We start from the raw sequence: 12,571 nt of genomic DNA, 5'->3' as shown, positions 1-12,571 counted from the left end.
TTAACAGGCCAAATTACCAAAACACCCCTGTAAACAAATGTGGACTCACATGCATGCATCTAACATCATATTATAATATAATTCTCATAAACATGCATAAACACATTTAATGACATAATTAGGCAGTTATGGCCCTCCCGGCCTACTAATCCAGCCATTAACCATAATAGGGAATCCGGGGCATTACATTTTCCTTGTTGTGGTTGCCCTTGTTGCGACTGCTGGTTGCCGCCTCTGCGATTGCCGCCATGGGAATGGTTGTTATTCCCTCCTCGACCTCGTCCACGGGTATTGGTTCATTTTCTTCGATTATTATTGCTTGAATTGTTGTTATTATTATCCTACTGTTCAGATGCATAATTATCAGTGGAAGAATGAACAAGCAAAGAAGAGGTCGAACCTGTTTCACGTTGGGTACGTTGCTGCATGCTTTTCGCCTCCAAACAAAGCATGGAACGTGCCTTGGCAAAGGAAGGAAGAGGGTCACGTTGTTGAATAACAGTGACAAAACCGTTGTAGGCTTCGGTGAGACCACCAATAAGTTTCAACATCAATCTTTGATAAGAGATTTTTGCACCAACGTTTGCTAATTGATCCGCCAAAACCTTCAATCGATTACAGTAGGCTGAGACATTAGGGAAGCCACTAAGATGAGTATTAGTGAATTCGATGTCGAGAAAGACGGCACAAGAATTTTGATTATCTTAGAATATGTCAGCCAAGCGATTCCAAGCATCTTTGACTTTATCATCCAGATCAATAATGGAGTTTAGGAGATCATAAGATATTGTACTATAAATCCATTGAAGGACTGTAGCATCGAGCCTATCCCAAAGAGCCTTTTCGGCTGCTTTTTCCGCATCAGTGGAGGAGGAGTTTGTCGGTGTTGTAGTTTCCTATGGTGGGACAATGTGTTCGTACACTATATTAGCACGACAATGAAGCTTGAACAGTGTAGACCAATTGATATATTGGTCGTTGTCCATGTAAAGTACAATAGGGGTGGATGTTTTGATGTTGGTGACGGTGGTAGCAGGGTGAATTTTGGAATCTTCTATTGAAGGGAAGAAATGAAGTAGAGAAAGTGACCAGTGGCTACGGTGGCAGAAGAAGATAATTCCTAAGCAACTGATACCATGAAAGAATGGGAAATTGTGATCATCTTCATTCCACTCTTCAGATAATATACAAGAATTGCCTTCGTAATCTCAAGCTACAATAATGGGATTACTTATGTTATCAATCAGTTAGCTATAATTGAGGAATTGCTAAAATAAAGAGATTTACATGGCTAAGTCAATGATTATACATAAATTCTAACGATTATATATTTATGATACAGATATTCTAACAACTTCTACCCTCATGCTTCACCACTTCACTCCAAAAAATTGACACGCATCCAAATCCAAACCTCCTACGTCACTTTTCACCGCCTTCCACTCTTTTTAAGCTCTGCCTTTCACATTCTACTCCTCTCCTACTTCACCTACTCCTCACCACCTTTCCCTCTCTTTAAAGCTCTTTTTTGTGAAGCTCTCAATCCTCAAACCCAATCAAAATTCAAACTCTTTTTATCTTCTAAGCTCTTTCTACTCGATGTTGCAATTAGGCAAATCTGGGTTCTCCATGACTTCTACCATTTCCATTTGAATTGTTATTTTCAAACTAATATACGGTGGAGGTGGTTATGGCTTCTACCATTTCTACATGTAATATCTAAAACATCCCTTAATTTTTTTAATCTTAAATTGCAGTTCTTGGTATGTTTAAATTGTTTTCAATTTCATAGCTCCTAATATCAAATTACTAAACCCATATAATCAAACAAGGTCATTGGACAAATTAAATATATTGATTTGATTTTTTATGACTTTGATATTGAATGTTACTACTCAAAGTTTGTGCTTGGTATTTTTATAATTGATTCTTGTGTTTGATTTTTAAAATTGCAAAGAAAGAGGCATGCAATTTTTATATGATGACAAACAGCTTGGCTCTCATGGTGGCCTTCCTTATTAATGTATATGTTAATTTTGTGAGTGGAACAATCTGCAAATTTTTAAATTTGAATCCTGAAGATTAGAAGAGCTGTGAAAACTCAAACTTAAATAAGGCTTCATTTTTACCAAGGTGCGTGATTACAGAGATGATTTATATTACTTTGTAGTCTTTATTTATGTTGAAAAGCTACTCTTTTAATTTTCCCTGGATCACTTATTTTTTGATATTGGTCATGATGATTACGAACACCTATATGTAGGGTTGTGCAAACGTTTTTGTAAATCCCCCAACTTGAATAAACCGCCCAAACCAAACTGAAAATACCGACAAAAAATGCAACCCAAATAACTCGACAAAAATTCAAATCGTCCAATTATTATATTGGGCAGTTTAAGAATTATATCGACCCACCCAAAATAACCCGAATAAACCGATTAAGAGTTTTTTTCTTCATTTATACATACATGTATTACCTATATTATTACATATATTATATGTAACATTAAATATTATTTTTAATTTTTTAACAATGAATTAAGAATAATGTTTTAAAGTTTCAATTTTAGAATAATATGTCTAAATTTGGAATATGTATACTATACTTTTAGTTTGTTGAATCTAATTATTTGAACATTTGAAAAAAAAAACTTTAAATAGGTTTGGTCGAGTTAACCCGACCAAACCCCCTAAAACATTGGACGGGTTAAACTTTTTTTTTCTTAATTGGACGGGTTAGAGTTGGATTTTTGCAGCCTGCTTTTTACATTGGGTTGATTAAAATATGTTATAACCTGAACACTGAGCAACCCTTCCTATATGTACATAATCTTTTAGGCAGTTGAAGCTCAAAAAAATTTGCTATGCCTTTGTTGGCTTCAAGTCAGAGCTCCACCATCACAGGAACATCTGGAGGGCAATATGTTGTGCAAGTAAAATTGTACTATTCAAACTTGTATAATATGCTATATGTAAAATTATATCAAATACAATTATTTCACCAATTAATTTCATTTGTCACTTTATCCCAAAATAGGTAAAATTACAAAAATACTCCTTGGCTCACCCCGAGCTGGGTATTAATCTCCGTTGTGACTTTTCCGCAAAATTGCTCAAAAGGATCCACTCATGTCGAATATCGCAAATATATCTACATAATAATGTGGTATCAATCACATAGCATATAAAATTATAATTTTACTCACAACAGGTCAAAATTACGAAAATGCCTACTTTTTTTTTAACAAAAGTGGGTCTTTAAACACATTTAGTACACATATTCGTGCCTACTCAATTACATAAGCATATAAATCACATAATACAATTAATCATCACATAATTACCCCACATGTCCTTTTGGCACGCTAATCCATACACTTAATTCTATTAGAGATTTTGGGACGCTACAGATCCCCTCTTTGATGCCAAGTCCTCCTTTCTTTTGGGGAAGAGAAATAGTCTCTTGAGTGATCGTATTGTATAGATAATATGCTTCACAACATTCTTTTATAAGTAGCAACCAGCCTGATTTTGCAGCCATACACATGTTGTTCCAATCATAGATCATGTACCCGAAACCAGCAGAACAATTGTGCCCTACTTTGTTTTCAAAAGCATGAGATTTTCACTACCCAACACCACAGGTAGGTGACATATTCTTAGTATATAATACTCATAAAATTAGGCTATTAATTTTTAAAAATTGAAACACTGTAGAATAAATAACTTATGTTTTTTTATTTTGATTGTTTTAGTTTGAAATTAAATTAGATAGGAGTTTTAGTTAGTAAAAATGTTTAAATGCCCTAATAAACCACCTTAAAAGATATTATAAATAATATTATAATTAATGAAGATTTAAGGATATGTTAAAAGAAATTTTAGAAAATGAAAATTTTATGAATAATTAATTTATTTAGATAAAAAATAAGTAATTATAAGAGGGAAAAAGAAAAAGTAATTCCAATAGAACTAATTAATTTGACACGCGTACGCGCTAACCTAATTGTAATTTAGAATAATGAGAAATTTCATGTTATATGCATGATAATTTAGTAAAAAATTTTAATATGCCAATATAAGTTACTGTAATGACCCAAAATCGCTAATAAGGCCTAAGGACCTTGATTAGTGTGCCAGGAGGGCATTAAAGGAATAATTGTGATTTAAATGACTAATTATATGTTTCGTAATGTTTATATGATAATTGATGGTATTATGTGGTAATATGATATGAAATAAATATGTAATATATGTGAGAACCACATTATTATGTGGACAGGTTCGCAGAGCATGACTCAAGACGATTCTAGGGTCAGATAACGGGAAAAGTCACAACGGGACTCAGGTTATGACTTTGGATAAATCGGGGGTATTTTTAGATAGTGGGTAGCGATTTGGACTATCGGGTTATGAAAATAAATATATGGAGATATATTTGAGGTTAGGATGTCTAGGCGGGAATATTGGGGGATTTTACCATTTTGGCATCGGGGACGGTTCCGGCACCCCGAGCCTCGGGATTAACTTAACGGGTAAGTTAGACATAAGGAAGCTTTTAGAAGAAAACACAAACCGACTAAAAGCTTTTACCTCAGCTCTCTTTCACGCTCAAGGGAAAACAAAGGGAAAGAAAATACAGAAAACTTAAGGGGAACAAGCTGGAAATTTCTGAGATTTGTGGTGAGGATTTGGAGGTTTAGCTCAAGAGTAAATCAAGAACTAAAACAGGGATTAAGGTAAGCATCTAATCTTCTTTTCTGTGGTTGAATTCTGAGTTCTAACTGGGTTTTGGTTAAGTGTTGAAGCAAATATGGTTTTGATGTCTTAAGGCAGAATTAAGAAGGAAACTTAGGGACTTAGCTTGGATTTGGCTTGGTGGAGTGATTCAATAGAAAAGGTAAGTTTCAACTCTTGGTTTAGAGGTTTTAAATTGGGTTTGAATGGCTGGTTTGAGTGTTTATACCTCTTGAGTTTCAGAAATTGAAAGGAGAGGATTAGTGTGTGTTGGGTTGAGTTTTATGTGGAATTAAGTTGTTTAAGTCATGTTAAAGGTGTTGGATTTGTTGGGTGTTGGATTTGTTGGGTAGGGAGCTTAAGAGTGGTTGTGCCTGAGGTTTTGAGCTTTGAAAATGGTGTAAATTCTGGGTTCGAAGGGGAGGGTCGCGGCTCTGTTCTAGAGCGCTGCAACCCTAGCATGCAAAGGAGCTAAGGAGGCTCGGCCAAAGGCAAGCGTCGCGGCGCCCAAAGCAAGGGCCGCGGCGCGTGTCCTCCTTCAGGGGTGGCGTTGGTTCTGTTTTGGGGAAGGGCCACGGATAAGCTTGGAGGGCCGCAGCCCTTGGTTGCACACATGAGTTTTTGAGGGTTTTAGGCACGGGAAGGTGGTCTAGTGTGCTCGGGATTGGTTTCACCACCGTGCTTGGTGGAATTCGGATTCCCGGGAGTTAGTTTTATAACCAGAAACCTATATCCGAGTATTAATGGAACCTTATACTTTGGTTGTGACTAGGTGATAAAGGCTTAGGCTCGGGAACGGATCGTGCTTGAGGGGCGTTGCTTGTAATCGATAACTGTACAGACTTAAGGTAAGAAAACTGCACCTGGTTGAATATATGTGACGGGACTAAGGGCTCCCTATTGTAAATGCTTGAAAAGATGGTATTATTCCATGCAAGCCATTTAGTGAACCAACGGCCTAAGGGTGCCAAGGGTTACACTAGCGCACAGGGCGCGGCTCGGCCACTGGTAGCCGAGGACAGCTTATTATGCACTGAGCTCGGTTTAAGCGGGCCGGAGTCAGTGGGTTAAACAGAGGGTGCGACCTAAGTCGTCAGCCCTGAATGTTATGTGACATGAATATTATATGTGATAGAATGTATCTTGAACTGGATTGCATATGTTGAGTATTTGTTGAGGATTATTTGATGGGAATACATGCGTATTGAATTAATTATTTGTTATTGTTGTTTGAGTTGTTTATGATGTTTTCTTGCTGGGTCTTGGCTCACGGGTGCTACGTGGTGCAAGTAAAGGCAAGGGCAAGTTAGATCAGCCCTGATTGGAGAGCTCAGCGAGCAGAATGTACATAGCCAGGTGCTCGGCCGCCACGGTTGAGGTCTAGGCAAAGGCGTGGAACTTGAAGACTGTCTGTTTTGCCTTAGTATGGCTAGTGGATACTCATGTACTTTTGGGAGTCTGTAAACTCATTCTAACTTTGTTTTCGTATGGGATCCCATGTTTACTACAGTTTAATATATATAAAATGAGTCTTTTGAGACCAAAACCTTTTTAACCCTAGCTCTTACATGTTTAGTGACACGTTTTCAAAATAATGACATGATTAGCAAGTCCTGCACCTTTATAAGTACATAGTGTAACGGTCTTGGCTATCCAAGGCGTTACAGTTACTATCCCAAATATATGATAATTTTAAATTTTTAGACAAAAATACCCATAATATTTAAACACTCATATCTATCTTAATCTGAACTCTCGCTCTCTAACATCTCTCATTCTCTCACTCTCTCTCTCTCTCTCTCATTATAATATTGTAGATATCGAAAAAATACCAAAATTAAAAAAAAAAAATCATATGAAACAGACATTTGAGTGAAAAAATATGATCCTCCAAAGTTTTCGTCAAATTTTAGTACAGAGCATCGAAATTGCATCGAAAAAGCATCGTTTTGGCAAAAAAATCAAGTTTTCATGATTGCATTGCAATAGCATCAAAACATCATCGATTTTGCATTGAAAAATCATCGTTTTGGCCAAAAAACAAGTTTTCATGATTTTATCGCTAGAGCATTGAAACGTCGTCGATTTTGCATCGAAACACTATCGAAAAAACATCGTTTTCGCCAAAAATCAAGTTTTCATGATTGCATCGAAACACCATCGATTTTACATTGAAAAAGCATCGTTTTGGCCAAAAAAAGTTTTCAAAGCTGATTACTGGTGAAAAATACACATTTATTGATTTTAATAGTCAAAATAAATTATATTTTCATGGAATTAATATGATTTATTTTATAAATGAAAATATTTGATTATGATTTAATTTATTGTTATTTTGTAGGAATTAAAGTTGTATTTTGGCACTTTGAAATGAAGAAAAAAAAAAGAAAACAATTAAATCTGAAAAAAAATATAATAGAAATGGCATTTTTGAAGTAAAGAAGCCCACAATTTGGCCCAAATAGCCCAAGCCCGTGGAGCCCCAACCCAGGCCCGTCTCCTCCCAAGCCCACACCTGACGCCGAGCCGAGCCACGCGCCGCCAAGCCGAGCCACGCTTGACGTCTGACATTGCCTGCCTGCTATGCCTGCCATCTGACAGCGCCACCTGCCATCTGTCAGCAGCCGCCTGCAGCAGCTGTGTGCGTGCCTCAGGTTGCGTGTAGCAGCTCCCTCTCCCGACCAACTCCGGCCCAAATTCTCCCCAGCTGCCACAATGCTTCTAGCCCAATATTTTAAGCACTTTGGGCCTTGAACTTCACATTTTGAGCTTTAAAGCTCACTTTTTTTTTTGTGATTTAGAAAAAGGGTACATTGACCATACACCAAAATAACTAGGTTAATATTTATAATAAGATTTGATTTTTCAAAATCATATTTTATTATTAATATTTCAGATTTATTTTGCAAACCTCAAATTGTTGTTTAATTTCTTTTTAGTCATTTTCTTCCTCTATAAATAGGGACTCTTCTTTCATATTTACCATGTAATTTTTAGGTAGCAAAACTCTACTAAATTTTAGTCTCATTTCTCATATTTTCTCTCTAGAATTTTATGAGAATGTCTAGCATAATAGGCTAACATTCTTAGGAAGGTTAGGATGATCCTATATGCACTATGACTTTGTTTGATATTTTTTATTCACCTTGTGCTTAAAGTTTATATATTTGAGTGATTTATTTTCTTTCATCTCTATTTCTTCATCTTGTTATCTATATTTATGTTTACTATTAGTATATAGATTTTGTCAAGCACATTCTATGTATTGTCAAATTAGTTAAAATAATATAGATAATATCTTTATCATTTTCTTCATCTCATTCATATATATTTACTTTTGCTAAAATCTATATAGAATTAGTCATGCTCTTTCTATGTATTTTATAAATAGTAAAAGTAATATTTATGTTAGGTTTTATGTCAAATATTTTATTTCATTATTGCCAATGGTATAATGTAATTTTTAGATTTCTCATAAGATTTATCTCATCCTTCCATGGTAAAGAATATTAATCACTTGAATGCATTTTTGTGAAATATATTTGTGCTTCAATGTTAAATCTTCCAAATGAATAGTTGAATGTGAACTATTCATTTGTGTAATTTTTTTTAATCAAAGATCCAAATAAATAAGTATGCATATTATTAACTCTTGATTCTTCCTACTTGTTACCTATTCTTACATCACACTTTATTCTATCCTTATTTCTAATCTTTAAATCTAAAAAAAAAAAAATCACTTGTTTTATTTTCTTCATATTATTTATCTCTAAAATTTATTTATTGATTAACTTTATTCATTTGCCTCATTGTGGAATCGACTGTCCGATCTATATTACAATCACCGCTAAGTGGAAGTCACGTTTGAGCGTTAAACAAAAGTATTGAAACATTATCGATTTTGCATCGAAAAAGTATCGTTTTGGCCAAAAATAAAGTTTTCATAATTGCATTGAAACATCGTTTTCGCCAAAAATCAAGTTTTCATGATTGCATCGCAGCATCATCGAAATACCATCGATTTTGCATCGAAAAAGCATCGTTTTGGCCAAAAATAAAGTTTTCATAACTGCATAACAGCATCGAAACACCATCGATTTTGTATCGAAACACCATTGATTTTGCATTGAAAAACCATCATTGTGACGCCCCACATCACTATGGCTGCTTTCTGGAATGACGACTGGCCCTACAAACCAACACAAGTCTTTCCAGCGTGCTTTGTCCTCACTCGCACACTTCTTGGGAAACCGTGGCAGTCAAGCGGCCCCGTATGTACATTACATCGCCCAAGCTCTCCACTCAAGGCTGGCCAAGCTTTTCCTTTCCTTTACCTGCACCACACAGCACCCATGAGCTAAGGCCCAGCAAGAAAACATAATAAAACATGATATTATATCAACAACGATCATAATAACCATTCAGGACTATCAGTCCAACAAATAGGTGACAATAGCGAAAAGTCACAGTAATGAGCATCGCTCCCTCTAGCCATGCGACGATAGGGTCACCAGGGCTTAACTGATAGGTGATTTCTTTCATAATCTTGATCAGGACAGGTGCATGGTGATTGGTCACCAACATAACCTTCCTCACGACTCTAGAGTCGAAACTATGGACAACGTCCCTTAGCCTTGTGACAAACAGTCACCGGGGACATACACCTTGGCTATAATCATCTGGTCGTAGACCAGGCAAGCGCTTATAAGTTCTACGACCTTAGGGTCGGTCCCACATTAATGCCATAGGTCCATTCAATGCGTGATCATCGACTTTAGAGTCGGTCCCTGACTAGTCAGTGTCTCAAGCAGGTAATCAGCATTCACTAGCATTTAACATGCAATCCATGTCCACATACATCAACCAACATGCCTCAAATATCCAACCATGCATGTCATATACATGTACAGGGTACAACTGCATTCATACACTGTTTTCTTACCTCTGGTTCGAGTGAGAATATTATGTGAACGACCCCTGAGAACGATCAACCTTTAAAATCCTTGATGGTCACCTGGTCATAACCAAATTATAGAATTTATCAATAAAAATGACAACCGAGGGTTCCCAAACCAAATCCCAGCCCCCGAGACATCAAATACTACCCAACCGGGTACTAGGTCCAACCCCGAGGCCTATGGCTTGAATCCCCAAGCTAAAAACTATATTTTAGAAAAATTGTCCTTAAGGGCCGCGGCCCCCCTCTGCTGCGCCGCGGCGCGCCTCCAAACAGAGAGGCTCCCTGCCCGCCAAACGCCAAGGGCCGCGGCGCACCCCTTCTGCACCGCGGCGCCCAGCCCAGATCAGCTAGTCGGCCACACACGAACCAAATTTTAACCCTGCGTTCTCCCTCTCAAACCAGTCCCTCAAACCATCTTAAAACCTCTTCCAAACATATAATTGAACCCCCAAACAACACCCTTAGCTTACTCACATCAAACCCCAATCAAACTAACACTAAAACCCCCTTTGATTCACACTTTCCACATCAAAACCCATGACTGAAAAGCTAAAACGAAAACAGAGCATAGCTTAAGTTCAGTGATCAAAACTTACCTCAAAACCTGTTTTGAACTCCCACACAAGCAGAACCAAGTCTACTAACTCAACCTTGAAGTTCCTTAGCTTGATATCCCACCAAGAACACAAAACTCTCAAAGAAGGCAATGGAGAAGATGAAGCTAGGAGAAGGTACGGGAAGAGAAGAAGCAAACCCCTGTTTTACTCTGTTTATTCCACAGCTTTCTAAGCCACTTAAGTCATATATATCCTTCCAAAAAGACCAAAATACCCCTTGGTCATCTTAAGCCTCTAAAGCCACCCCAAGGGCAAAATTGGTACTTCCCGCTTAATCTGTTAATTATAATTAACGCTTCCCAATTCCCGCTAATCTCAATATCCTCAAACACCAATAGTTCATATCCCGTTACCCTAAAATCCCCGGTAACGCTATAACCACAAATATCACCCCGAGACTCACCCCGAGCCCCGAGCTCAAACCTGTTATGACCAAACCGATAAATCATGTTTAAAGATTGTCTCATGTCGAAATACTCGAACCAATCCACATTATAATGTGGTCTCACAATATATCATTATCACGCAAACAAATATTCAAGTATACCCTCAACGGGCCAAATTACCAAAATACCCCTGTAAGCAAATGTGGACTCACATGCATGCATTTAACATCATATTATAATATAATTCTCATAAACATGCATAAACACATTTAATGGCATAATTAAACAGTTATGGCCCTCCCGGCCTACTAATCCAGCCATTAGTCATAATAGGGAATCCGGGGCATTACAACTATCCCCTCCTTACAGAAATTTCGTCCTCGAAATTTACCTGAACAGCTCGGGAAACTGACTCCGCATAACAGACTCCAGCTCCCAGGTCGCCTCCTCGACCTTGCTGTTCCTCCACAACACCTTAACCAAAGGTATCGTCTTATTCCTGAGGACTTTATCCTTCTGCTCAAGTATCTGAACAGGCTGCTCCTCAAAGGAGAGATCTGGCTCAAGCTCCAGATCCTCATAACTCAAAACATGACTCTCATCAGATACATACCTCCGAAGAGCGGATACATGGAATACATTATGCACGGCCGACAACGCCGGAGGCAATGCTAGCCTGTAAGCCACTTGACCAATCCTCTCCAGGATCTCAAATGGACCTACAAACCTGGGACTCAACTTGCCTTTCTTCCCAAACATTCTCACCCCTTTCCATGGCGAGACTCTAAGGAAAACATAGTCTCCTACCTGGAACTCCACGTTCCTGCGTTTGGGATCTGCATAGCTCTTCTGTCTACTCTAAGAAGTAAGCATCCGAGCTCTAATCTTGTCAATAGCCTCATTGGTCCTCTGGACCGCCTCAGGACCTAAGTATCTCCTTTCACCTGTCTCATCCCAATGAATGGGAGATCTACACATCCTACCATATAACATCTCATAAGGTGCAACACCAATGGTAGACTGATAACTGTTATTATAGGAGAACTCTATCAAAGGCAGATACTTACTCCACGACCCACCAAAGTCCAGCACACATGCTCGCAGCATGTCCTCCAATATCTGGATCATCCTCTCAGATTGCCCATCTATCTGAGGATGATAAGCTGTACTGAACTTCAGTCGTGTACCCATGGCTGTCTGTAAACTCTTCCAGAACTTGGAAGTGAATGTAGGGTCCCGATCTGACACGATCGACCTAGGAGCTCCATGGAGACGCACGATCTCTCTCACATAGAGATCTGCATACTGGTCAACAGTATAAGTAGTCCTCACTGGTAGAAAATGAGCTGACTTGGTATAGCGATCCACTATCACCCAAATGGAATCATGCTGACCAACAGTCCTGGGCAAGCCCACCACAAAGTCCATTGTGATGTCTTCCCACTTCCACTCTGGGATATCCAGAGGCTGCAATAACCCTGCCGGCCTCTGATGCTCAGCCTTGACCTGTTGACAAGTCAAGCACTTAGCCACATACTCTACTACATCTCTCTTCATCCCTGGCCACCAGTACAATGATCTTACATCCTGGTACATCTTCGTGGTGCTTGGATGCAAAGAGTAAGGTGTAGTATGAGATTCATCCAGAATATCCCGCCTCAATGCAGTGTCTAACGGAACACATATCCGTCCTTTGTACCTCAACAACTCCAAATCAGACACTGTATAGTCCCTGGATGCTCCAGCCAAGACATCCTCTCTAATCTTGATCAGCTGTGGATCACTCAACTGACCCTCTTTAATTCTCTCTAGCAGCGTAGACTGTAGCGTAATATTGGCCAACTGGCCCACCAGTAACTCTATACCAGCTC

General features: G+C 38.3%; 1 protein-coding gene across 1 annotated transcript in view; it reads right to left on the bottom strand.

Moving 5' to 3' along the window:
• Window positions 1–341: 341 nt before the first annotated feature.
• Window positions 342–12,571, bottom strand: part of LOC133791422 (uncharacterized) — a 67,031-nt gene continuing 54,801 nt past the window's right edge. The window contains exon 2 of the mRNA XM_062229352.1: window positions 342–625. Coding sequence (XP_062085336.1) covers window positions 342–625 — 284 coding nt within the window. The remainder of the gene's footprint in view (window positions 626–12,571) is intronic.

Source organism: Humulus lupulus, chromosome 7 (genome assembly GCF_963169125.1).
Source record: "Humulus lupulus chromosome 7, drHumLupu1.1, whole genome shotgun sequence".
Lineage (NCBI taxonomy): Eukaryota > Viridiplantae > Streptophyta > Magnoliopsida > Rosales > Cannabaceae > Humulus > Humulus lupulus.
This window is presented reverse-complemented; position numbering and strand designations above follow the sequence as displayed.